Here is a 23,973-nt window from a genome sequence, read left to right on the forward strand (position 1 = left end):
CATTATGTAATATTTTGTTTAATAAACCAAAATGCATCAACTAAAATCCTGTCCTAGTTCTCTCCAGGGATAATCATTGATGATGTTTTAGATATCCATGCTTCATACATATTTTTATACGTATACAAAAGTACGTAAATGAGATCAAAGTTTATGTATTGTTCTATAGCTTCCTTTCACTTAACCAAAGTTCCTCTTTTCTTCCAACACTTTAGTTAATGAGTGACAGTCTTTAGCATACTGTTTTCTGTAATCTTCTCTTCATGCTCTTTTTAGTATTATTCCTGTCATGCCCCTGTCACACACTTCTTGTTCCTGCACCATTTCAGTTTACTTTACCAAATCTCACTAGCAGACATCTGAGCATTTCCACTTTGTAACCATCAAGTGAGATAATATACCTAGTTGCCCATTAGATGTGTATGTGTAGTATTATGTATTTGTGTATTTGCAAAAATTGATCTGGTAAGATACATAGCAAAGGCTTTAACAGTACCTTTTTTTGGAGAAGGGAGTTTAACTGTGGACCCACTGGGCTTTAATTTTTATTCCATATACTCAATACTGTATTGTTTTAATTTTTTAACAATAAATTTTTAAACACTTCATAAAATGGAATTTTAACACTTATAAAAATGAAATTTTAAAAGGATATCTACTGTGTTCATGTTTAATACGTAATCAGTTTTGTGCTAAAATGTGGTTTGCCATTTTCTATCTTTTTCACAGGACATCATGGTGATGTGGGAGCTCCTATAGCTGATGTTATTCTCCCTGGCGCTGCTTACACAGAGAAGTCTGCTACTTATGTCAATACCGAGGGCCGAGCTCAGCAGACAAAAGTAGCAGTGACGCCTCCCGGCTTGGCAAGAGAAGACTGGAAAATTATACGAGCCCTTTCTGAGGTATTTGTCCTTAGTGATGCTGCTAGTAGGATGTTTGGCATGTTAGCTTGTCAGAATGATTTCCAGAGTCAAGGGGGATGCAGGTCTGAAATGCAGAGATGATTTAAACAATCTGTGGGGGAAACATGAGAAACCCCAAACAGGGGTTTGGGGAATTCCCTGGTTGCCCAGTGGTTAGGGCTCTGCGTTTCCACTGCCGAAGGCACTGGTTTAATCCCTGGTCAGAGAACTGAAATCCTATAAGCTGTGTGACTTGGAGAAAAAGAAAGAGGAAATGGGAATTCGAAACTGGTGTTTTTTATTTTTGACTTGTCTTTTGCCTAAAAAGACTCAACTCTTATTATAAAAAGAAGCATCATATGAGATTTAAAGTAATAATATAGTTGTCTATAAGCCTTGTATATGAGCAATGACAGGTTAGCTGAAATATTCAGATTTAGCAAAGCATTTATTTCATAATCATTCTGTTTTCTAAAAATAAATTACTAATGCGTTGACAGCTACTTATGAATTAGAAGAATATTCTAATATTCCCCACTTAGCCACTTGCTTAATATACATGCAGATGGACACCAGTATATTTTTTATACTAGTACTGCCTTATTTTACCATAGTTGCAGTGATGTATTATTTGAAATTTCTAAGTATTAATGCTTTGGAACCTGTTACGTTATAGATTGCAGGTATGACTCTTCCATATGATACTCTGGATCAAGTGAGAAACAGACTGGAAGAAGTCTCTCCTAATCTTGTTCGATATGATGATGTTGAAGGAGCTAATTATTTCCAGCAAGCAAGTGAGCTTTCCAAGGTAAAAACTTGTCTCTTTGCAGTTTTCATAATAATGTATCCTCTGGTGTAGCAGTACTAGTTTTCAATACTATTACTGATCTCTTATTCCTTTTTTTGCAGCTAGTGAACCAACAGCTTCTTGCTGATCCACTTGTTCCACCTCAGCTAACAATAAAAGACTTCTACATGACAGGTATGCAGTTGTTAGCATGACTGCTGTGAATGGAAGGTGGGAAGGAATATCATCACCTAATTTAGTGTTATGATTCTCACCTGCTAGTGGTAGTATTGATATGTCTACTCTCACAAGATTTTTCAAATATCAAACTAATATAACTATATATTCTGATTTTACTCTAATTTCTTTTCTTTCTGAAATATAAGTAGAGTTTGAAAATACAGTAAGAATTAGCAGATTTTGAATATAAACTTTTACTATTATATGTAGAATTACTATACAGCAATATGAGGATAATTTTCTGAGTGACAAAAAACTGAAGGTTTTTTCTGAGAATTACAGTAGAAGAATCAAAACACTAAAATGTGAAACATGTTAAATGGTGCTTCTGATATAAATTGTTAAGAATATTCTTAAGGAATGCAGACTAACCTACAGATTTTATAATGCATGCTAGAACATGTAGGTCTCTAGGTTATGAGGTAGTTGATAGACATTTTAAAACAATTTTCTGTCTAAAAGCAGATAGATATTTTTAAGTTTTTGGTACACTTTGTATCCAAGATTGTTTTAATAGGATTTTTAGTTATATTGTAAAAGTTATGTTCATTGTAGAATACTTACATAAGGCCACCGTAACAACAGAAAAACACTACCATCCCAGAAATAGCTATATTTATGTTTAACATTTTGGCCAATCAACCAGGGATATACACATGTATTTATTTAAATATAAATGAGATTATTCATTTACTCTGGGAGGGAGGGTTTGTACGGCTTTATCAAAATTATAATTCACATACCATAAAATTCACCCATAAAGTGTATGATTTATGGATTTTAGTACACTGTTCTGTAACCTTTTTTTCAATAACAGTATATATGCATATTCTTTTTCTGTTGTTAATTCAACACTTTTCTATAATATTCTTAATGATTGTATACTAGCCCTTTGTATGGCTATATATAATTATTTAATCATTCCTATGAGTACTTATTAAAACCATTTAGCTGTTATGCGGCTTATATTCTGAATTTATCAGTTGATTTTTACAATATTTACATATTGTTACATAGACTTTTATAGTCCTTTTGTTGTTTCTTGTTCCTGAATATGTGCAATAGGAAAGTTTTACTGTGTGCCTCTGTTGAAGTTATATTATCAAGATGCACATTTTCTTGATATCTTTCAGATTCAATTAGCAGAGCCTCACAGACAATGGCTAAATGTGTCAAAGCTGTTACAGAGGGTGCCCATGCAGTAGAGGAACCATCCATATGCTGAAACATCTACTAAGGCCCAGCTAGTTAATGGACAGTTACGTTGGCACAATCTCTTGAAGGTGTATCTCTTTAAAAAATAATCTTGATGTGATATTTAAGGTTGTACCATGTTTTATTTGACAATTATATTGCAATTATCAGAGAACTTTGAGGTTTCAAAACAACTAATGTGTTGAATGTAAATGTTAAATAGTTTAATAAACATTATATAGAGGACTTTTCATGTAAAAGCACTGATAATCTTTGTGACATAAAGTCCTTAAAATATGAATTTTTTTTATCTTCATTGATCACTTATGCTTGTAAAGTGGATAAAATAAAAATAGCTTCCATGGCTCCTGTTCTAGTGCTGAAGAAAAGATTTAAGTATTCTGTCAAACTGGGTAAATAGAAAAAATATATATAATCATACATCAGGAATGTATCTTGAACAACTCTAATAATAATAGCTTAATGATTATTCAGGATTTTCTATATACTAAGCACTTTAGTTTTACATGTATCATCTTGTTTTGTCCTTGTTACATCCATGTGAGACAGTATTATCTCATATTACAGGTGAAGAAACTGAAGCCCAGAGATACTGGATAGTTTGCCTGAGTCCACAGCAAAAAAAAGTCACAGAATCAAACCTGGTTCTCTGACTTCAAATTCAAAGCCCATTGTCACTTAAGTGTTGGACATAATGTCCTCTCATTAATACAAATTCCATAGGTTGTTACCTCTAAAAATTGGTATTGAGAATCTTAATGGATAACACATTTTTCTGTTTTTTCTTTACATCTGTTTATACAATATAATGTCATGGTGATTTATGTGATTTTTTTCTTTGTATAATAGATTGCACACACATCCCTTGGAATGAGTGAGGTCTCAAGAAATATAATTTAGGTTCTCATTGATGTTCCATATTTATTATATTAACACCATCTGTAGTATTTAAGTCAACTAAATTACTCCAGTAATAAAGACAAAACTAACAACTTTCATAATTTTCAATTGTCCAAAAAAAAGTAAAAAACTTACAATTAGTCTAGGAGATGATCTAATGCTGTATTAACTTTTTTTGAAATCTTATGTTCAGAATCATTTGTTTTATAATCTTTATTCCTTTTTGCTTTCACCAGAGATTTATTAGCCCAACTATAGGTGGCAATTTTACTGATATGAGAAAAGGTAAAATTTTTAGAATATAGTTTGTCATCTTCAAAAATCGCTCAGAATTTGTCACCCATAACAGCTTTTTCAGAATTATTTTATTCATTTCAGTCATAAAGTTGTGTACTTTGTTTTAAATTCTCAGTTGCCTGAAATATAACTTCTTCCTAAAAGACTTTGAATTTAATACAAACTTCTTATCTCTCTCTACCTTCTTTACTCCTTAGCCTGTTGCTGACCTCACAAGGGCAAACACTTGCGGTTTTTTATTTTACACAATACTCTTCAGTGAATGAGTATAGACTTCATAGGATTCTTGGTGAGGGAATGTTGCATTCAGATGGAGAAATGGTGATATGACTAAGATGGTCCAGGATCCTAGGGCTGCCTTCTAGGCAGCATGTGTTGAACTTGTAGTTTCATAAAGAATATCTTGTCTGGGCTAAGTAGTACTCATTAAAGTTGTTGGTTTTGCATAAAGTAAATATGAAAGTCTGTCCCATGTGCACCTATCAGTCACTTATTACAGAATATTAAGATTGAAAAGTGAAAGTGTTAGTCACTCAGTTGTGTCTGTCTCTTTGCTACCCTATGGACTGTATAGCCCACCAGGCTCCTTTGTCCATGGAATTCTCCAAGCAAGAATACTGGAGTGGGTAGCATTTCCTTCTCCCTTCTCTCACATTGCAAGCAAATTCTTTGCCATCTGAGCCGCCAGGGAAGAGCCCATATTAAGGTTATCATGAGCATAAACATTGAAGATGATTGCAAGACTTTCTAAAGAATGGATCCAGATAGAAGAATAATACATATAGATAAGAATAACACTGTTGATAGAATTTTGATTGTAAGCAATGAGGAAGTCAACAATGAGAAAACTGCAAAGAATCAAGGCCAAGTCCTTTTAGGTGAAGATGGCAATCTGGAAAGACCCTGGAATAATACCATTTAGAGAAGACCACTAATATGTGCCATCAGAGCTTTAAGTACATTATGTCTAGTTAAAGCCATGCTAACAGTCGGTATTAAGACCCAAGAAATATCAAATAACTTGCCCATTTTTACCCAGTTAAAGACTAAAGGCAAGAATGTTTAGAGATATTTTTACTGTTCCATTTTGCCTCAAAAAGTGTTGTGGGCAATTAATAGGTATACAGGAAAAATCTTAAAAGCCTTAACTCCATACAGAATGCCCCTCAAATTTATTGTGAATTGTATTATAATGAATACATTAATAAAAAGCATTAATAATACTCAGTATGCAATAATTTACTATTGTTTGTTGCTGAGTTTTTTAAACACCATTTCTTGCCAGGTCAGACAGATCTTGTTCAACTTTGGAAATGTTGAAACTTAGAAAAATGGAAGATTGTTTCATCATCTGTAAAATGATAAAAATTCTAATGATTGTACCTGCTTTGAACCTCACAGTGTTATAATGAGGATTAAGCTAGAAAGTCTCTAAAACTTTTTTAGGGTATTTCTTGACATATAGTAAATGTTCACTGTGGTTAATAACTGAGAACCATCATTATAGGGAAAGGGTGTGTTCAAAATTTTGCTGAGTTTCAGGAAGTTGCAGCTAACCATCCATGGGAGTTCTTAAAGTCCCCATTCTAAGTGAACCAAGAGAAAAACAATTCTGTCAAGTGTGAGGGAAAGCCAAACCTAATAAAACCTCTAGCTTCTGTTTTCCTAAAGAAAACTATTTATTTAATTCAAGAGAATTGAATGACTTATCCAAGGTCAATCCAGTCAACAGAATACTGCTACTACAAACTGTGCACCAGGGTTGTGAAGATTAATTTATTACGTGGAATTCTGCAGATTTTGATGGAATTTTTATTAGAATAAGACTTACTGAATCTGTTGAATTCTAACCCTTAAAAGAGATTACTCTGAAAGCAAAAAGATAAAGCAGTGCTGTCAGAACAGGGAAAACTATATGCTGATAGAAAAGGAACAGAAGGAGTGTGAGAACTATTGATGTGCATAGAAGGGGACAGGAAGATTTTTTTGCTGGCATAAGCCTTTGGCTAATATAAATTGTCAGCTTTATTGTTACCAAAACAAATTAACTCCATCATGATTCAAGTTCCCAAGGAGAGGTAACTTAGCAACCAAAGCAGTGGTAAGAGGTAAGGTGTTTTTTTTTTTAAATGTTAACAATGTCATTCATGACCACTGTTAAAATGTCACTAGCAAAATCATTACAAACACCTGTTACCAAAGGCCCAGTGTGGCTGGGAGAGTCCAAGCAGAAATAAATGATATGCATGACAATTTTTTAGGACATTTTGTAAGGCTAATCCTACGTTATAGCTAGACCATAGGTTTGTGAGTGACCCAACTTTTGGAAATAAGTACTTGTGAAAAAAATGAACCTTGATAGAGACTTTTTGAAACCAAAAAGATTAAAGATTTAATTACCTGAAACTGATCTTCAAACTGTGATTGATGGTCAGAATCTTTGACATCTGTATAATTGTTAAAATGAAAAATATATGTGGGCATTGAAAAATAGGGTAAAATGCATGGTCTAGGACTAGTGATTATAATATTTAACTTGAATTGGTTTGTAAAGAGATCATAAGGTGAATAACAGTTTCCTTCTTGAAAGAAAGTGAAAGTGAAGTGTTAATCACTTAGTGGTGTCTGGCTCTTTGCAACCCCATGGACTGCAGCCCTCAAGGACCCTCTGTCCAGGGATTCTCCAGGCAAGAATATTGGAGTGGATTGTCATTTCCTTTTATAGGGTATCTTCCCTACCCACGGATTAACCAGGGTCTTCCGTGTTGCAGACGGATTTGTTTACCTTCTGAGCCATTTCCTTCTTAGACATGTATTTTCAAATCTGGAAAGGACTATAGGAAAAAATCTAGCATTACACATGTGTTTGATAATTATGGAATTGGAGGCCAAAGAGAGTAAGGGTAAATTAGGGAGAGGTCCTGTGATTTGAACCAGCCCTCTGACTCCTGGTTCAGTGACATCTCAAAGCCTTCAGGTCAGCTCCAACATTTATTTAGCATTTGCAGAGTATCTGCTGTGTGAGGTGTAATAAGTACTAGGACTACAAGAGACATAACACATTTTCATTGTATGTATTGTAAACATACATACATGTTTATTATGTGTGAAAAGTATCTTAGATGCAACTACCTCAGGGTCATTGAACTAGTTGAGGAAACAGCTTAAAGAAAAGGATTGTCAGGACTTCCCTGATCGTTCAATGGTTAAGACTCTGCTTCCACTACAGGGGTCGCAAGTTTGATCCCTGGTCAGGGAACTAAGCCCACATGCCATATGGCAAAAAAAGAAGAGAGTACCCTTCTATCACTTGAATATTTGAAGATTTTTACAGTAAGAATATATTGCTTTTATCATTTTTTAAAACATAATTGAAGAATGGCAAAACAAAACTTTTAAGTTGATGAAAGCTAAAAATAGGATACAAAATGGTATGCATCCTCTCTGTGCTTGGCAGCCTCTAAGACGGCCCCAGTGACCCCTGCCTCCTGGGATTCCCTCCGCTTTGTTGTCATCTCTCCTTGAGTATGGGCCAGACTTCCTGATTCACTTCTAATGAGTAGGGATGTTTGTGCTGAGATTAGGTTTTGGTTTTTTTTTTTTTAACTTAAATCTGTGATTTCGGTCTTGGGTTTGCTCTGATTCTCTCCCTCTCAGATCACTACCTGCTATCTTGGATGATACTTAGCCTACAGAGAGATTGCATGTGGTAAGGAAGAAGCCTTCCAGCCACCATTTATAAGTGAGCTGAATCTTGGCTGCCAATTGAGATGACTGCAGCCCTAGCCAACAGTTTAATTGCAACCCCATACATTTTTGGATTCCTGACACAAATTATGAGCTTGTTGTTTTGAACCATTAAATTTTACGTTATTTTGTTAGGTAGAAATAGTACAGGGATTTCCATGGTGGTTAATAGAATCCACTTTGCAATGCAGGGGACTTGGGTTCTATCCCTGTTTGGGGAACTAAGACCCCACATGCTGTGAGGCAACTGACACCACGTGCCACAGCTAAAGAGCCCATGAGAATCGACACAGCCAAACAAATGTTAAAAAAAAGCTAGTACACTATGATTACATCTAGGCAAAGCCTGCTGCTGCTGCTGCTACTGCTAAGTCACTTCAGTCGTGTCTGACTCTGTGCGACCCCATAGACGGCAGTCCACCAGCCTCCCCCGTCCCTGGGATTCTCCAGGCAAGAACGCTGGAGTGGGTTGCCATTTCCTTCTCCAATACATGAAAGTGAAAGTGAAATCGCTCAGTCGTGTCTGACTCTTCATGACCCCACAGACTGCAGCCCACCAGGCTCCTCCATCCATGGGATTTTCCAGGCAAGAGTACTGGAGTGGGGTGCCATTGTCTTTTCCGAATAACTGATTTATGGGATTATAAAGGCCTGGCCATCTAGACCTAGTGGAGGACAAATGTGAAGGGCTCTTTTAGCATCCAGGTTTTCTATGGGCCTGACTGAGGCTGTCATTGGCTCTACGTTGCCCTCTGCCCACTTCTGCCTTCTTCCCCTTCTTTACAGATGTTGATCCCCATGGAATATTTAATGAGTGTTTTGCACATTGAATTCTGCTCAGTATGTGCTCCCTGGGGAATTCAGTCTGTTACAGCCTTCTGGAATATCTGTGGATCCTACGTAGCTACTTCAATTATCACTATATCTCAGTCAACAAGAAGCAGTGAGGGAGGGCAAGTGGAGGACCAGCACTAACATTTTATTGACATGACTTGGAAATTGCATCACTTCCACTCACGCACCACAGGCAAGACTCATTACCACAGTCACCTGCAAGAGCGGACGCTGGAAAATACAGCCTTTAGCTCAACAGCCATTTTTCAACTAAAATAGATTCCAAGAGATGTTCCAGTTATCTTTTGCTGTATAACAAACCACCCCAAAACTTAGTAGTGTAAAACAACAATCTTTTATTATGAGATTCCACAGGTCCAAAATGTAGAAAGGGCACAGCAAGATGGAACCTCAGCTGGGTGACTAGAGTATTGGGGGATGACTCAAAGAGCTGGAGGCTAGAGAAGCTCTGGCTGAAGCACCTTAAATCCCCAGATAGCATCTTCACTTACCTGCTTGGCTCCTGGGCTGGAATGGTGGAAGGACAGGTTCAGAGGGGGTTATCTTCCAGAGCATTCAGCACGACAGTCCCAGGGCAGATGTACTCACAGGGTGGATCAGGGTTCCAAGAACCATAGTGTTCCTAGAGGCCAAGGGGGAAGATGCAAGGCTTTTGATGACAACTTCGGAAACTAGCATCACTTCACCATGCTTTATTGGTCAAGCCAGTCTCGGAGCCCACCCAGGTTCAAAGGAAGAAAGCATACACCCTACCTCTTGAGAGGAGGAGGGTAAAATGATTAAAACAACCACAAGAATAGACATTGGGAGACAAGCCCTATGATACCTACTGCAGTAGTGAAGAAGGAGATACACAGGAAAAAAAGACTAATGAATTATAAAGTGAAGCTTCTATAACATACCAATTAATCTGTACCTGTTTTCTCATTAGTTACCACAACTCAACTGCTTTTGTATTCAGTATAGAGTTGGTAAGTCTCCTGTCATATATAAGATAGAATGAAGACCCTTTCCTTTGGCTCAAAGTCTTTAAGCTTTTAAATATCACCCAAGAACATTGGCACCTGTAACTGAGATGCTTTGGGGGGCATAAAGGCTATTTATAGGAGGAAATGAGCCTTTGTGAGTTTCCTCACAGATTGTCCAGTCTGGGTTGCTATAGATTGAGTAAGTACTAGGCCAGATGGAGTAATGTTCCTCAAGTAATAGATTTAATATCACAGTCTGAGTACAATAGTAGAACCCAAAGTGTAGTTTTCCGGGTCTTCTATTCCATTTCCACTTTACAGGATTTACTATATTCTTCAGTAGGGTAAGTAACCTCCCTGCTAGAAAATGTACTGTAATTAATATAAATTATTTTCTGAATTTTAAAAAAAACGGCAAATCTTGAGGACAAGAACTGAATCTATGGAGATCTTTAAACTCTTTGAAGACTTGGGGATTTTCCTCATGTTCCGAGGGTTAGGGTGACCGTGTCTCTTTGTTCTAGAACAGAAGCAATCTACTTTGCTGCTGGGAAGCCCTGGGATAATGTTGGAAATCTAAAAGGAGCAATAAAGCATGATTAAATTTCATTAATCTCAATTTGCCCTGCCAAGAAAAATAAAGCCCAAATATTTTTTTGCCTGTTTCTGCCTTTTTTTTTTTTTTAAACTGAGGCAACTTGGTCTTTTTTTTTTTTTCTCCAATTGGAGTATACTTGCTTTACAATATTGTGTTAGTTTCTGCTGTACAGCAAAGTACATATATAGAATCAGCTATATGTTTACATATAAACCCTCTGTTCTGGATTTCCTTTCCATTTAGGTCACCACAGAGCACTGATTAGAGTTCCCTGTGCTATATAGTCAGTTCTCATTAGTAATCTATTTTATACATAGCAGTGTATATATATTCGGAGAAGGCAATGGCACCCCACTCCAGTACTCTTGTCTGGAAAATCCTATGGACGGAGGAGCCAGGTGGGCTGCAGTCCATGGGGTCGCTAAGAGTCCGATAGGACTGAGCAACTTCACTTTCACTTTTCACTTTCACGCATTGGAGAAGGAAATGGCAACCCACTCCAGCGTTCTTGCCTTGAGAATCCCAGGGACGGGGGAGCCTGGTGGGCTGCCGTCTATGGGGTTGCACAGAGTCGGACACGACTGAAGCGACATAGCAGCAGTGTATATATGTTAATCCCAATTTCCCAGTCCATCCCCTCCCCCTGGAACCTGGACTTTATCTGAGATATAGTGTTACATGGATAAAGTTAAATCATAATAGAGCCTTCTGGTAGGTCCCCCAAACTCCAGTTCCCATAAAACAAAGTGGAAATTTATGGTTTGCTTAGTAGCTGGCACTAAACAGCTACACCCCTTCTTGAGATGGGGCTTGTTTTGTATCTGCGAGCTGGGAGGGAATGAGGAGGGAGGGGCAGCAGCATTTTCTTGGGAGTTTGGGGTTGTTCCTCAGTAACTGTGTCTGTGTCTTTACTCTGTGACCTCTGTGCTCTCCTTGCTTACGCTTCGCTTTCTAGTTAAGTGCGTGCGTCCATTTCTCCAAGCCTTTTTGTTCCATGAGAGGCAGGATGCGCCCCTGACCCCTTTCCCGAATGTTCTTAGCTAATACTTTTGTACTCTTCCCAGTCATATATGAAGCGCGTTTTCTACAGGTTCACACTTGCCATGGTCATCTCATGTATTCCGTACCTTTCCTTCATCTTGACTCCACATATAAAATACAGTGCCCTTTGGTAAAACTGGAACAATTCTTATCCAAAACTGGAAGATTAGGACAATTATTTTATAAGGGAGTGGTTTTAGGAAAGGGTGGTATCCTGTACAAATCGATTTGATTGCCAGAAAAGAGATACCTGATCTTTTTAAATAACCTGTTTGATCTTGAGAGTCCACATCTTATTCCACTAAGATCTTTTTGATTGGAATTGGTTCTTCCATTTCATGTTTTGTGGTTTAATTAAGTCCCTGGCAAGAAAAGCAATTTTCAGAAGGGAAATGAAAACCACCCTAAAAGGGGGCAGAGATCTTTCTGCTAGACAAACTACCAAGAAATTATTAGGAAGTTCTATGTTCCTAATACACCAACCTGCTCTTATCATTACTAACTTACAACTAAGGCTACTAGGCAAGGACTGGGCCTGCTCAGTGTTTTTCCCCAGGGAAGTACCCAGTGTGCTCTTAAATTTTAACATTGTGATGTTAACTAGGATTACTATGTATAATCCTCAAGACTGAATGGACCAAATCAACTGCTCACCCCTGGAAATAACACTTCACTTTTCCTAGGCACCAAGACACTGATTAGGGCTCTGGGCAAGGAATTTTCCCAAGTCAGCCCTGCAGTCCAGGAAGTCATTCCTTCTCACTGGTGAGCTTCTCCCTCCCAGAGAGCAGGGTTAACTCACCTCTGACTCAGCATGCCTATACACAATAAACAATTGAGAAAATATTGTCTGCTAGAGTTCTGGATGCAGTAGAACACACACACACATATATATGTATGTATGTATGTATGTATCTAGTGAACCAAAAGATACCACATCCCAGTTTCCTGTGGGGCCCATAATTCTTCCCTGGTCTCTTAACTCCCTTGAACCCACCCACCAAAGTAATACATCAAAAGCACTGACTGCTCATTTGCACCAAAATGGATAGACCTACAGATGATCATACTAAGTGAAGTACTCACTTAGTATGTACTTAGGATTGTCTTTTCTCTGAGAGAAAAGAGAAAGACAGCATCATGAGATCACTGATATGTGCAATCTAAAAAACAGTATAGGACTTACCTGGTGGCTCAGTGGATAAGAATCCACCTGCTAATGCAGGGGACATGGGTTTGATCCCTGGTCCGGGAAGATTGCACATGCCTTGGAGCGGCTAAGCCTGTGTGCCACAACTACTGAGCCCAACTTCTAGAGCCCCCCGAGCCACAATTACTGAGCACCTGTGGCGCAATTACTGAAGCCTGCACGCCTAGAGCCCGTGTTCTGTAACAAGAGAAGCCACCAAAAGGAGCAGCGGGCACACCGCAATGAAGAGTAGCCCAGCTCACCGCGATTCGAGAAATCCGAGCAGCGCGATGACCCAGCGCAGCCACAAGTAAATAAAAAATAGTACAAATAAAATTATTTACAAAACAGAAACAGACTCACAGACATAGCAAAAATACTTAAGGTTACCAAAGGGGAGGGCTGGGATAAGTTGGGTGTAGGGAATTAACAGATGCACACTACTATTTGTAAAATGGATTAACAACAAAGATTCATAGCACAGGGAACTATATTCAATATCTTTTTCTTTAAGAGCAAATGTTTATTTTTTAATTAGGCTTTGACTTCTAATAGTCCATTAATAATTTATTCTATCATGCTATTGTTAGGGGACAGTTCTCCCCTTATATCAGACTCAAACTCCCAACTTCTAACATGTTTCCACTAAATACAGTCTTATTAATTATACAACAACAGGAAAGTTTCTCACAGAAAGCAATTAACCCACCCCCCAAAATCAAAAGTGGTTGTTTGAGTACTAAGCTTTTTAAGAATAATTCCCTTTTCATCTCATTTCAAGAGTAATTTTATTTTTAGATTTATCAAGTTCATTTTTATTTTAAATTCAATTTTATATTCATTTTATATTTAATATCTTGTAGTAAACCATAATGGAAAAGAATTTTTAGAAAATAATATAGATATATACAGAAGAAGTGGCAAGAAGACACAGAAGAACTATACAAAAAAGATCTTCACAACCCAGATAATCCCGATGGTGTGATCACTCGCCTAGAGCCAGATATCCTGGAATGTGAAGTCAAGTGGGCCTTAGAAAGCATCACTGCAAACAAAGCTAGTGGAGGTGATGGAATTTCAGCTGAGCTATTTCAAATCCTAAAAGATGATGCTGTGAAAGTGCTGCACTCAATATGCCAGCAAATTTGGAAAACTCAGCAGTGGCCACATGACTGGAAAAGGTCAGTTTTCATTCCAGTCCCAAAGAAAGGCAACACCAAAGAATGCTCCAACTACCACACAGTTGCACTCATCTCACACGCTAGTAAAGTAATGCTCAAAATTCTCCAAGCCAGGCTTTAGCACTACGTGAACTGTGAACTTCCAAATGTTCACGCTGGTTTTAGAAAAGGCAGAAGAACCAGAGATCAAATTGCCAACATCCGCTGGATCATGGAAAAAGCAAGAGAGTTCCAGAAAAACATCTATTTCTGCTTTATTGACTATGCCAAAGCCTTTGACTGTGTGGATCACAATAAACTGTGGAAAATTCTGAAAGAGATGGGAATACCAGACCACCTGACCTGCCTCTTGAGAAATCTGTATGCAGGTCAGGAAGCAACAGTTAGAAGTGGACATGGAACAACAGACTGGTTCCAAACAGGAAAAGGAGTACGTCAAGGCTGTATATTGTCACTCTGCTTATTTAACTTCTATGCAGAGTCCATCATGAGAAACGCTGGGCTGGAAGAAGCACAAGCTGGAATCAAGATTGCTGGGAGAAATATCAATAACCTTAGATATGCAGATGACACCACCCTTATGGCAGAAAGTGAAGAGGAACTAAAAAGCCTCCTGATGAACGGGAAAGAAGAGAATGAAAAAGTTGGCTTAAACTCAACATTCAGAAAACAAATATCATGGCATATGGTCCCATCACTTCATGGGAAGTAGATGGGGAAACAGTGTCAGACTTTATTTTTCTGGGCTCCAAAATCACTGCAGATGGTGATTGCAGCCATAAAATTAAAAGACGCTTACTCCTTGGAAGGAAAGTTATGACCAATCTAGACAGCATATTCAAAAGCAGAGACATTACTTTGCCAATAAAGGTCCATCTAGTCAAGGCTATGGTTTTTCCAGTAGTCATGTATGGATGTGAGTTGGACCATAAAGAAAACTGAGTGCTGAAGAATGGATGCTTTTGAACTGTGGTGTTGGAGAAGACTCTGGAGAGTCCCTTGGACTGCAAGGAGATCCAACTAGTCCATCATAAAGGAGATCAGTCCTGGGTGTTCATTGGCAGGACTGATGTTGAAGCTGAAACTCCAATACTTTGGCCACCTGATGCGAAAAGCTGACTCATCTGAAAAGACCCTGCTGCTGGGAAAGATTGAGGGCAGGAGGAGAAGGGGACGACAGAGGATGAGATGGTTGGATGGCATCACCGACTCAATTGACACGAGTTTGGGTAAACTCCAGGAGTTGGTGATGGATAGGGAGGCCTGGGGAGAAGGTAATGACAACCCACTCCAGTATTCTTGCCTGGAAAATCCCATGGATGGAGGAGCCTGGTAGGCTGCAGTCCATGGGGTCGTAAAGAGTCAGGCACAACTGAGCGACTTCACTTTCACTTTTCACTTTCATGAATTGGAGAAGGAAATGGCAAGCCAGTGTTCTTGCCTGGAGAATCCCAGGGATGGCGGAGCCTGGTGGGCTGCCGTCTATGGGGTTGCACAGAGTCAGACATGACTGAAGTGACTTAGCAGTAGCAGCAGGGAGGCCTGGCATGCTGCATGCGGTTCATGGGGTTGCAAAGAGTCAGACACAACTGAGCGACTCAAATGAACTGAACTGAACTGAACTGATACATATATATAACTGAATCACTTTGTTGAACACCTGAAAATAAGATAATTTTGTAAGTTAACTATACTTCAATTAAAAAAATTAGCCCAAGGAGAGGGGATCATATTCATCCCTAATTCCTGTACATTAATGGAGCAACTACCAGTGGTTGGGGACTATACAGGTGTTGGAGACCGACCCTGTCTTCACTGGCAAAGGCAGAAGAGTCACTGATGATTGCATATATGTGCAAGTGCTGTGACAGAACAAGGTCCCCTGGGAACAGCAGGGAACACACGTTTGTGACAGCCCTGACTGGGAGGCTATCAAGAGCTATCAGGGAAGGCTTCCAAGAGGAAGTGCTTACTGTGAGGAGGCCTGTGGGCTGAGTAGCAGTAAGTCAAGTGGACAGAAGGAGCACAGGGAGCAAGGACAGATGCCCTTTTGGGAAAATGGGAAGCAGTTCTGACAAAATGGATGCCAGATGATGTGGTCTGCTTCATGAAAGACCTTATGCTTTCCTTGGAGGCACTGAAGTGAAGGGCGTTGAGTTGAGAGAAGTATCTTGAAGTCATGAAGTCAATACAGGTTTTGAGCTTCGCATAGCATAGTTAAGCTCCAGGTGTGGCAGTCAAACCATTTCACCTCTATAATTTTGTGGTCAACCAGCAGTAACACCCACCTCTTAGGGTTACGTCAAAGACTAAATGGAATTATTTACTTACATCAAGCTGGCAGCAAAGTGCATGTCACCTAATGAACATTTTAATAAACATCAGTTTTCTTTGCCTAGAAAGAAAAAAAAAGCTGGCAGGTCTTTTCTCTCTATACAATCCACATTGCCCCAAAGCCTCTCCCCTTTCTCTTCCTATAACGTGCCCCCACCAAATAATTTTATTTTCCATAAGAGGCCCCCCAGGTCTGCTCTCTGTTCTTCAATATATATGCACAAAATTCAGCCCCTCTCTAGCTAAGTTTTTTGCAGGGCATTGGAGAGAGGGAGACAAAGTGAGTTGGCAACAGACTGTCTTCTAGTTAAGTAATGCATACAGCTCTCTTTTTAAAAAAAAAGTTACCTAGTATTCCCTCGTGTGCCTCTACCAAGATGTATCCCAATTCCCTATCAGTAATGATAACTAAAATGTATTGAGTATATACTATGGACTAGGAACTATTCTAAGTACTATAAGAAACCAGTGGAGTAAATTTTATTAGCTTCATTTTACAGATGGGGCTTCCCTGGTGGCTCAGTGGTAAAGAACCTGCCTGCCAATGCAGGAGATGAGGATTCGATCCTTGAGTTGGGAAGAGCCCCTGGAGAAGGAAATGGCAACCCACTCCAGTGTTCTTGCCTGGGAAATCCCACAGACAGAGGAGCCTGGGGACTACTGTCCATGGGGTTGCAAAAAGTCAGACACTACTTTAGCGAATGAGCACAAGCAAACTAATTGGAGAGTGAGATAATGTGTCCATGATCACACAGTAAATTGTGGAGATGGGATTTGAATCCACGCAATTCTTAAGCACAATGCCATATTGCTTCCCTATTGATGGGGTATTTAGGGCTTTCCTATTTTTTTTTTCTATTACAGATAACGTAGTATTAATCATAGTGAAGTCGCTCAGTCATGTCCGACTCTTTGCGACCCCATGGACTGTAGCCTTCCAGGCTCCTCTGTCCATGGGACTTTCCAGGCAATACTATTGGAGTGGGTTGCCATTTCCTTCTCCAGGGGATCTTCCCAATCGAAGGACTGAACCCAGGTCTCCCGCATTGTAGACACACGCTTTACCGTCTGAGCCACCAGGGAAGTCCCTAGTATTAATCATACTTGTACATAAACATTTTTATTGGTCCTTCAGGAAACTATCTTCTATTTCTTTAAAGTTATTGATAGACAAGCCTACTTATGAAAATCACTTCCAATTGATTAGCAATCTAGTAGAAATTAGTCATGTATAGTCATATATATGGGCTTCCCAGGGGCTCAGTGGTAAAGAATATTCCTACAATGCAGGAGACATGGGTTAGGTCTCTGGGTTAGCAAGATACCCTGGAGAAGGAAATGGCTAGGCATTCTAGCATTCTTGCCTGGGAAATCTCATGGACAGAGGAGCCTGGCGGCTACAGTCCATGGGGTCACACAGAGTCAGACACGACTTAGCGACTCAACAACAGTCATAATATGTTGACAAAACTTACTCTTGGATCATAATATAAATTCATTTTGAATATATTTTAGATTATGTGTATTTTATTAGACTATATAAATCACATTTCATATACTTCATCTATTTTATTCCAAAACATTCAACTATCTTGAATAATGTTCTTTCTTGCTTAGTGTATCCATTTTCAAAGACTTGTACAAACATGGATATAAATTGAATTCATTTTCTCCCTTTCCAATTTGTCTAGACTTACAGATTTCTAAAACTAAGTATGAGAAATATCTATGAACTTCAACATAAAAATATTTTGGATTTGAGTGTTCTGGAATAGAAAACTTTACATGTTTCTATAAATGAAATATGTAAGTACTGAAATGTATAAAGTAAACATGAAGAACATTCTTTCTGACTAGATGTAAATAGAATATTATGAGGCAGCCAAAATTTATTTGCCCAAGTTTTCTTCCAGGATTTTTCTAAAAACTTGAGAAATAATACTGTTTTAATCTATTTGGGTTACTATAACAAAATGCCACACACGGGATAGCTTATAAACAACAGGAATTTATTTCTTACAGTTCTGGAGGCTGGAAGTCCAAGATCAGGAGCCAGCATGGTTGAGTTCTGGTAAAGACCCTCTTCCAGGGCACAGACTCATCCCTTGCTGCATCCTTACATGGTAGAAGGAACTAGGAAACCCTGGAGGGTCTCCTTTATAACAGAAATAATCCCATTCATGAAAGTTCCAGCTTCATAACTTAAGCACCTTCCAAAGGTGCCACCTCCTAATTCCATCACCTTAGGGATTTAGGATTTCAACACGTGAATGTTAAGGAAACACTAACGTTCAAATCATAGCAAATGCCTAACTTGACAGCAGTTGTCCTCAATTATGGCAAAGTAACTGCCAATGGTAAACTAGATAACTGTGCTGGGAGCTATTGGTACATTCTCCCTGATTCACACTATCAAATTAAAGGGATGATTTCAACAGCAGCAATGATGAACTGGAGTCTGAAATGTCCTGGGCTCTAATTATCATATGTGCATTCAATAGGACTTGGAGTTACTAAGTCTGTGCAGCATTTAGGCTGCTTCTAAAATTTCTGTTCACTGTATGTATCACAGTCTTTTGACATTATAGTTTTTCAGCTATATGCCAATTTGGAGAAAATGATCTGGTTAAGAGCAGGGTTTGAAGAAATCATTATATTCAGTTTTTTCTTCCTTAAAAAAACAACAACAACAACAACAGAACACTGTGATACTGTACAAAATGATTTGTTAAAAGAGAAAGCTCCATAATCTGTTTCCTAGATTTAAGTCTTGGCTCCACTGCTTAGCAGCTATGTCATCTCTATTACTATTCCCTTTTTTTTTTTCGGCCGAGCCACACGCTTGCAGGATCTTAATTCCTCATCCAGGAATTAAGTTAATTAACCCTCAACCTCCACAGTGAAAGCACGGAGTCCTAACCACCAGGGAATTCCCACTATCACCTATTGATATGGAGGTTGCATATGCTATGATGATAGCAACACCTGCCTCATAGATTTGACGAAATAATTTAATATGTGTAAAACACTGGACAAGAGTAAGTGCTTAATGAGTGTAAGGTGCTGTTGCTATTCCATCCTTTAAAAAGAAAGAATAAAAATGTATACCTAGAAGCCTACCTGCAACTTAGTATGCAACCAATCCATAGTTTAGGATTAGAACAGACAGCGTTAAATGGCTTTTTACACAAAATACTTTACATCAAAAATTTTATTATAGCTCATTGAAAATAGTAAGAATGGGAAAACCTTGGTTTTATAAATGAACTAAAAAGTAAACACAGTTATAGGCAAGGGTATTTAGAGGACATTTACTTTTCTTCATTTCGCTCTGGCAATGTAATTTCCAACCAATAATGTGCATACGTGTTATAGAAACTGAGGTCTTTGGACAGCAGAGTAGTGCATCGTGGGAAACTATAATCATTGCTTTTTACAACTGGGTACGATCCTGTAAAATCTGTGCTGTTGGTGACAAACAACGAAGGAGGAGGAGAGACAGATGGATGAACAGGAGTTCTTCACAGCTGCTGGAGGACAAATCAAAACTGATGTCCTACCAATGGAGGATTAATGACATCTACTTTTACCAAGGATTTGGACAAATGTGCAAAATATACTGCAGTTTTTTAAAAAGTGACTTACGGGGCTAAGAAGTAAAAAAGGATGTTATTAAAGAGATATTTTCCTTTTGCCTTATGTTTGTGGACTGATGGTCCCATCTGTGCAAATATATTCACGAGGTAGGTAGAATAATGGCCCCAAATATGTCCATGTTCTAATCCTCCCCCCAACCTGTGAATATTACCTTACATGGCAAAAGTGATTTTGCAGATGTGACTGAATTAAGGATCTTGACATAGGGAGATTATTCTGGATTATCTGGGTGGGCATAATGTAAGCAGAAAGATCCTAATAAGAGCAGGACAGGACAAGAGTCACTGGAGGCTGGAAGACACTATGTTGCTGGTTTTAGTCATAGGAAAGGGGACTTCCCTGGTCCAGTGATTAAGATTCTGTGCTCTTGCTGCAGGATGGGGTTCATCCCCTGGTCAGGGAGCTAACACCCTACAAGCTTCGAGATGCAGCCAAAAGTAAATACATAAATAAAGACATAGGAAGGAATCAGGAGTCAATGAATGCAAGTAGCTTCTAGAAGCTGGAAGAGACAAGGAAGCAGATGCTTGCCTAGAGCCTCCAGAGAGAAATGTAGCCCTTCCCGACAACCAGTAAAACCCATTTCAGATCCCTAACCTGAGGACCATAAGATAATACATCTGTGTTGTTTTAAGCCACCAAATTTGTGGCACCATGTGAGTATAGCAGGTGGAAACTAAATACATTTACTAATCTGCACCTAACCTGTGGAGACACTGATTTGTAGCCAGTACAAACTGAAGTGACTTCTAGTTAGTCACTCAGTCACGTCTGACTTTTTGTGACCCCATAGACTATAGCCCACAAGGCTCCTCTGTCCATGGGATTCTCCAGGCAAGAATACTGGAGTGGGTTGCCATTCCCTTCTCCAGGGGGATCTTCTCAACCCAGATCTCCTGAATTGCAGGCAGATTCTTGACCATCTGAGCTGGTGCTTCTAGTTCTCTTGGATTAAAACTAGAGTTATCTGTGGAAAAACGATTTCTTTCGGGGCTTGAGCAGGAAAAAATGCAAGGTGAATCTAGAGTGTCTCACAGTGTTAGAAAGTAAAACAGTGCTGAGAAAGTGTGAGGGCACATGGAAAGGGCACAGGAGCTAAATCAAAGAGCCTGCAAATGGCCAAAGCGGGGACAATTAGCACAGCAAAATAATGATCGTGTCGGATTATAACCTCCCAAATAAAATATGTGTCCATGAATCTGCAATGAAATAAACAAATAAATAAATGGCAGAGAATGGACAGTTCCACTGGTGAGTTAACGTTAGTGTAGGAAAGTTTGAGGAGAAATAAAATGTTTACATAGTTCAAATGACCTCCCCCCAGGTATCTTTTAATTACAAATGGAAAGACAACTAAGGTTACAATGGAAAAACCAGAAGACACCAGCTATACTAAGGAACCAGGCTAATAGCAGTAATATGGTAGGCAGAATGCTGAGATGTTCACTCCCTGCCTTTCCCTCCCCACTCTTGGGACACACGGGTCGTAATCTTCCAGGTTGTGAATCCCATGGATTTTAATCCTGTGACTAGGCTATGTTATGTGACACCACTGACATTAAAAACAGGGAGACTATGGGTTTGCCTGACCTAATCATATGAGTCTTGTAAATACGGGTCTAGAAGTCAGAGATGCAAAGTGTAAGAGGGATTGTCAGGGAGGGCAATTCTTCTGCTGCCCTTGTAAATGGAGGGGCTGCAGGTGAGAACTTGAGAATGGCTTCCAGGAACTGAGCGAGATTCCTACTGCCAATCAGCAGGTAAACCATCCATCCTGGATTCTGCCAACAACCTGAATGAGCTGGAGGAGGACCACCAGCTTCAGATGAGAACGCAGCCCAGCTGACACCTTGGTATTGGCTTTGGGAGACCCCGAGCAGGGAGACCAGCCAGTCTGCCTGGAGCCCTGCCCTCCAGATGAGAACTGGGTGCTGTGTTGCGGTGCTAGGTCTGTGGAGCTCTGTCGCAGCAGCAGTACAAAACCTCACAACCAGTCCCAACACAGATCAGCATCACATCCTTTCTCACAGCATGCTCTGCAAGGACACGCCATGTCTCAGATTCCCTCATCTAATCACGAGGAAATATTAGAGAAACTCAGATTGAGACGTTCTACAAAATAATGGACTGGTACTCTTCAAGAGTGTGGAGGTCATGAAAGATAAGGAATATTTGAATATCTGAGACAGAAAAAGGACATCAGTGGTAAACTGGCAAAAGTCAGAATAAAGTCTGTAGTTTAGTTAACAGAAAAAAATTACAACAGAACATACCCAAAGCTATTTCTCTGTAGAATTGGGCAACCCCAGGTAATAGTAAGCAATTCACTTCTAGAACTTATTTTTCCAATTGTTAGGTAACATAAAAAGCATTTGCAGTGTGCTTTAAGATTCTTAGCTGAAATGGTAAGTTATGCTGCTTACTGTTTGCCTTTTAATAATTCTATTTGCCTTTAAGATGGCTTAATTTTGGAAGAGTTGGTGTGTTTTGGGAGACTTGGTATGCTTCAACATTGTAATGACTTTGACGCAGTGGCAGAGATTAATGAAAGCAAATACTATTAATGGGTGAAATCCGAAAATGAAAAATCGGACAATATAGTACATTGTAGGGGCTTTTGTGGTTGTTGCTTTGATGTTTGCTTTTTACTTTTATTTCAAATTAAGAAGTTAGCATGTAAAAATATAAATACACAAAATCTTTTCAATAGCTTAAAAGAATTAATATTTTAGAAGTTTCCTGAATTCAAGAAACAGAGAGGGAAGCAAAAAAACTAACACACAGTTTGTATGAACAGTTTGATTCATACAAGATAGAAATCCCCTTCCAATAGGAAAAAAAAAAAAAAAGATAAATGTCCTGCATGGGGTATTTGCCTAAGTTTTCTAAGAATGGTATCATGAATCTCTTTGCCTTATAATTTTTTTCTCAGCTTCATTTTAGAAAACTGGACACATGCTATAGAGATTAAATGATAATTTATCACCTCACCATATTACTGCATGAAATACTCTGACTTTGCTGCTTATACTTGTAAGTAAGGTAATTCTTCCCTCTTTCCTCCATAGAGAGAAACCTAGTGCCTACCATCTAGCTCAAGGCTGGCTTAACGGCCTCCTCTGAGGTTAATGTTAACATCGTCCTGGACAGAGCAACAGGAAGCATCTGTGTATCTTACCACAACTGAGATGATCCACTCTTTCCCCATCTGAAGTCTAAATTCTGTTGGTATTAAATTACTTAATTGTTCTTTCTTTACACATTTAAAACATTTAGATGTATAAAACATCACGGTAACAAGCTCTGAGAAAACTGAAATGATTTATGACTATGTAAATATTTAATTTTTCCCAGCTGGTCAATATTGATTTTTTTTCTCCTGTCTATAATTTAAAGGAAACTTGTGTTCGGAAAGCTATTCTGACAAATTTTTTGTTCTTATGTTCCCGAACCATCTATGGTGACAGCAAAACTCAGGGAACAATGTTAGTTAATCAACAGCTGCCAAGTTACCTGTGAGAGCAGATGGTAAAATTGATCCCATCCTAAAAAGCGGGGGAAGGGAATACTCGAAGACATTTGCTCAAATATGCTCAAGAGTTTCCACACAAACAGCTTTAATGAAAGCCATATTGTTTTCCTTTTGTATGTTTGTCTTTTACTTTGGATGATTCTCTTATACTGTATTTTCAATTTTTTAACCTGTCAAGTTTTCAGTATTAACTGACATTAGTCATTTAAAAATAGAGTATATAAGGACGTCCATGGCGGTCCAGTGGTCTGTGCTTCCAATGCAGGTTTGATCCCTGGTCAGGAAAGTAAGATCCCACAAGTCGAGCAGTGTGGCAAAAAAAAAAAAAAAAAAAAAGAATGTACGACAGAATATGCCAATAGAAAAAAGTAGAATACTTAACACCACTCCCAGGTTTGTTTTTTTTTTTTAGCGGGACTTTAACATGGTCAAATGGAATACAATGCTCAAAGGTTATTAACATAATTAGAATTGTACAGATATTTTACTAATCATCTTGGACTCTTGTATTGAGATTGACAGTA

The 23,973-nt window shown here is 38.7% G+C and overlaps 1 protein-coding gene across 1 annotated transcript in view; it reads left to right on the top strand.

Annotated features, from left to right (window-relative positions):
• NDUFS1 (NADH:ubiquinone oxidoreductase core subunit S1) overlaps positions 1-5,574 on the top strand; it is a 33,383-nt gene extending 27,809 nt beyond the window's left edge. The window contains exons 16-19 of the mRNA XM_040228715.1: positions 730-905; positions 1,582-1,716; positions 1,818-1,890; positions 3,069-5,574. Coding sequence (XP_040084649.1) covers positions 730-905; positions 1,582-1,716; positions 1,818-1,890; positions 3,069-3,160 — 476 coding nt within the window. The 3' untranslated portion in view covers positions 3,161-5,574. The remainder of the gene's footprint in view (positions 1-729; positions 906-1,581; positions 1,717-1,817; positions 1,891-3,068) is intronic.
• The last annotated feature ends 18,399 nt before the right edge of the window (positions 5,575-23,973 follow it).

Source organism: Oryx dammah, unplaced genomic scaffold (genome assembly GCF_014754425.2).
Source record: "Oryx dammah isolate SB20612 unplaced genomic scaffold, SCBI_Odam_1.1 HiC_scaffold_27, whole genome shotgun sequence".
Lineage (NCBI taxonomy): Eukaryota > Metazoa > Chordata > Mammalia > Artiodactyla > Bovidae > Oryx > Oryx dammah.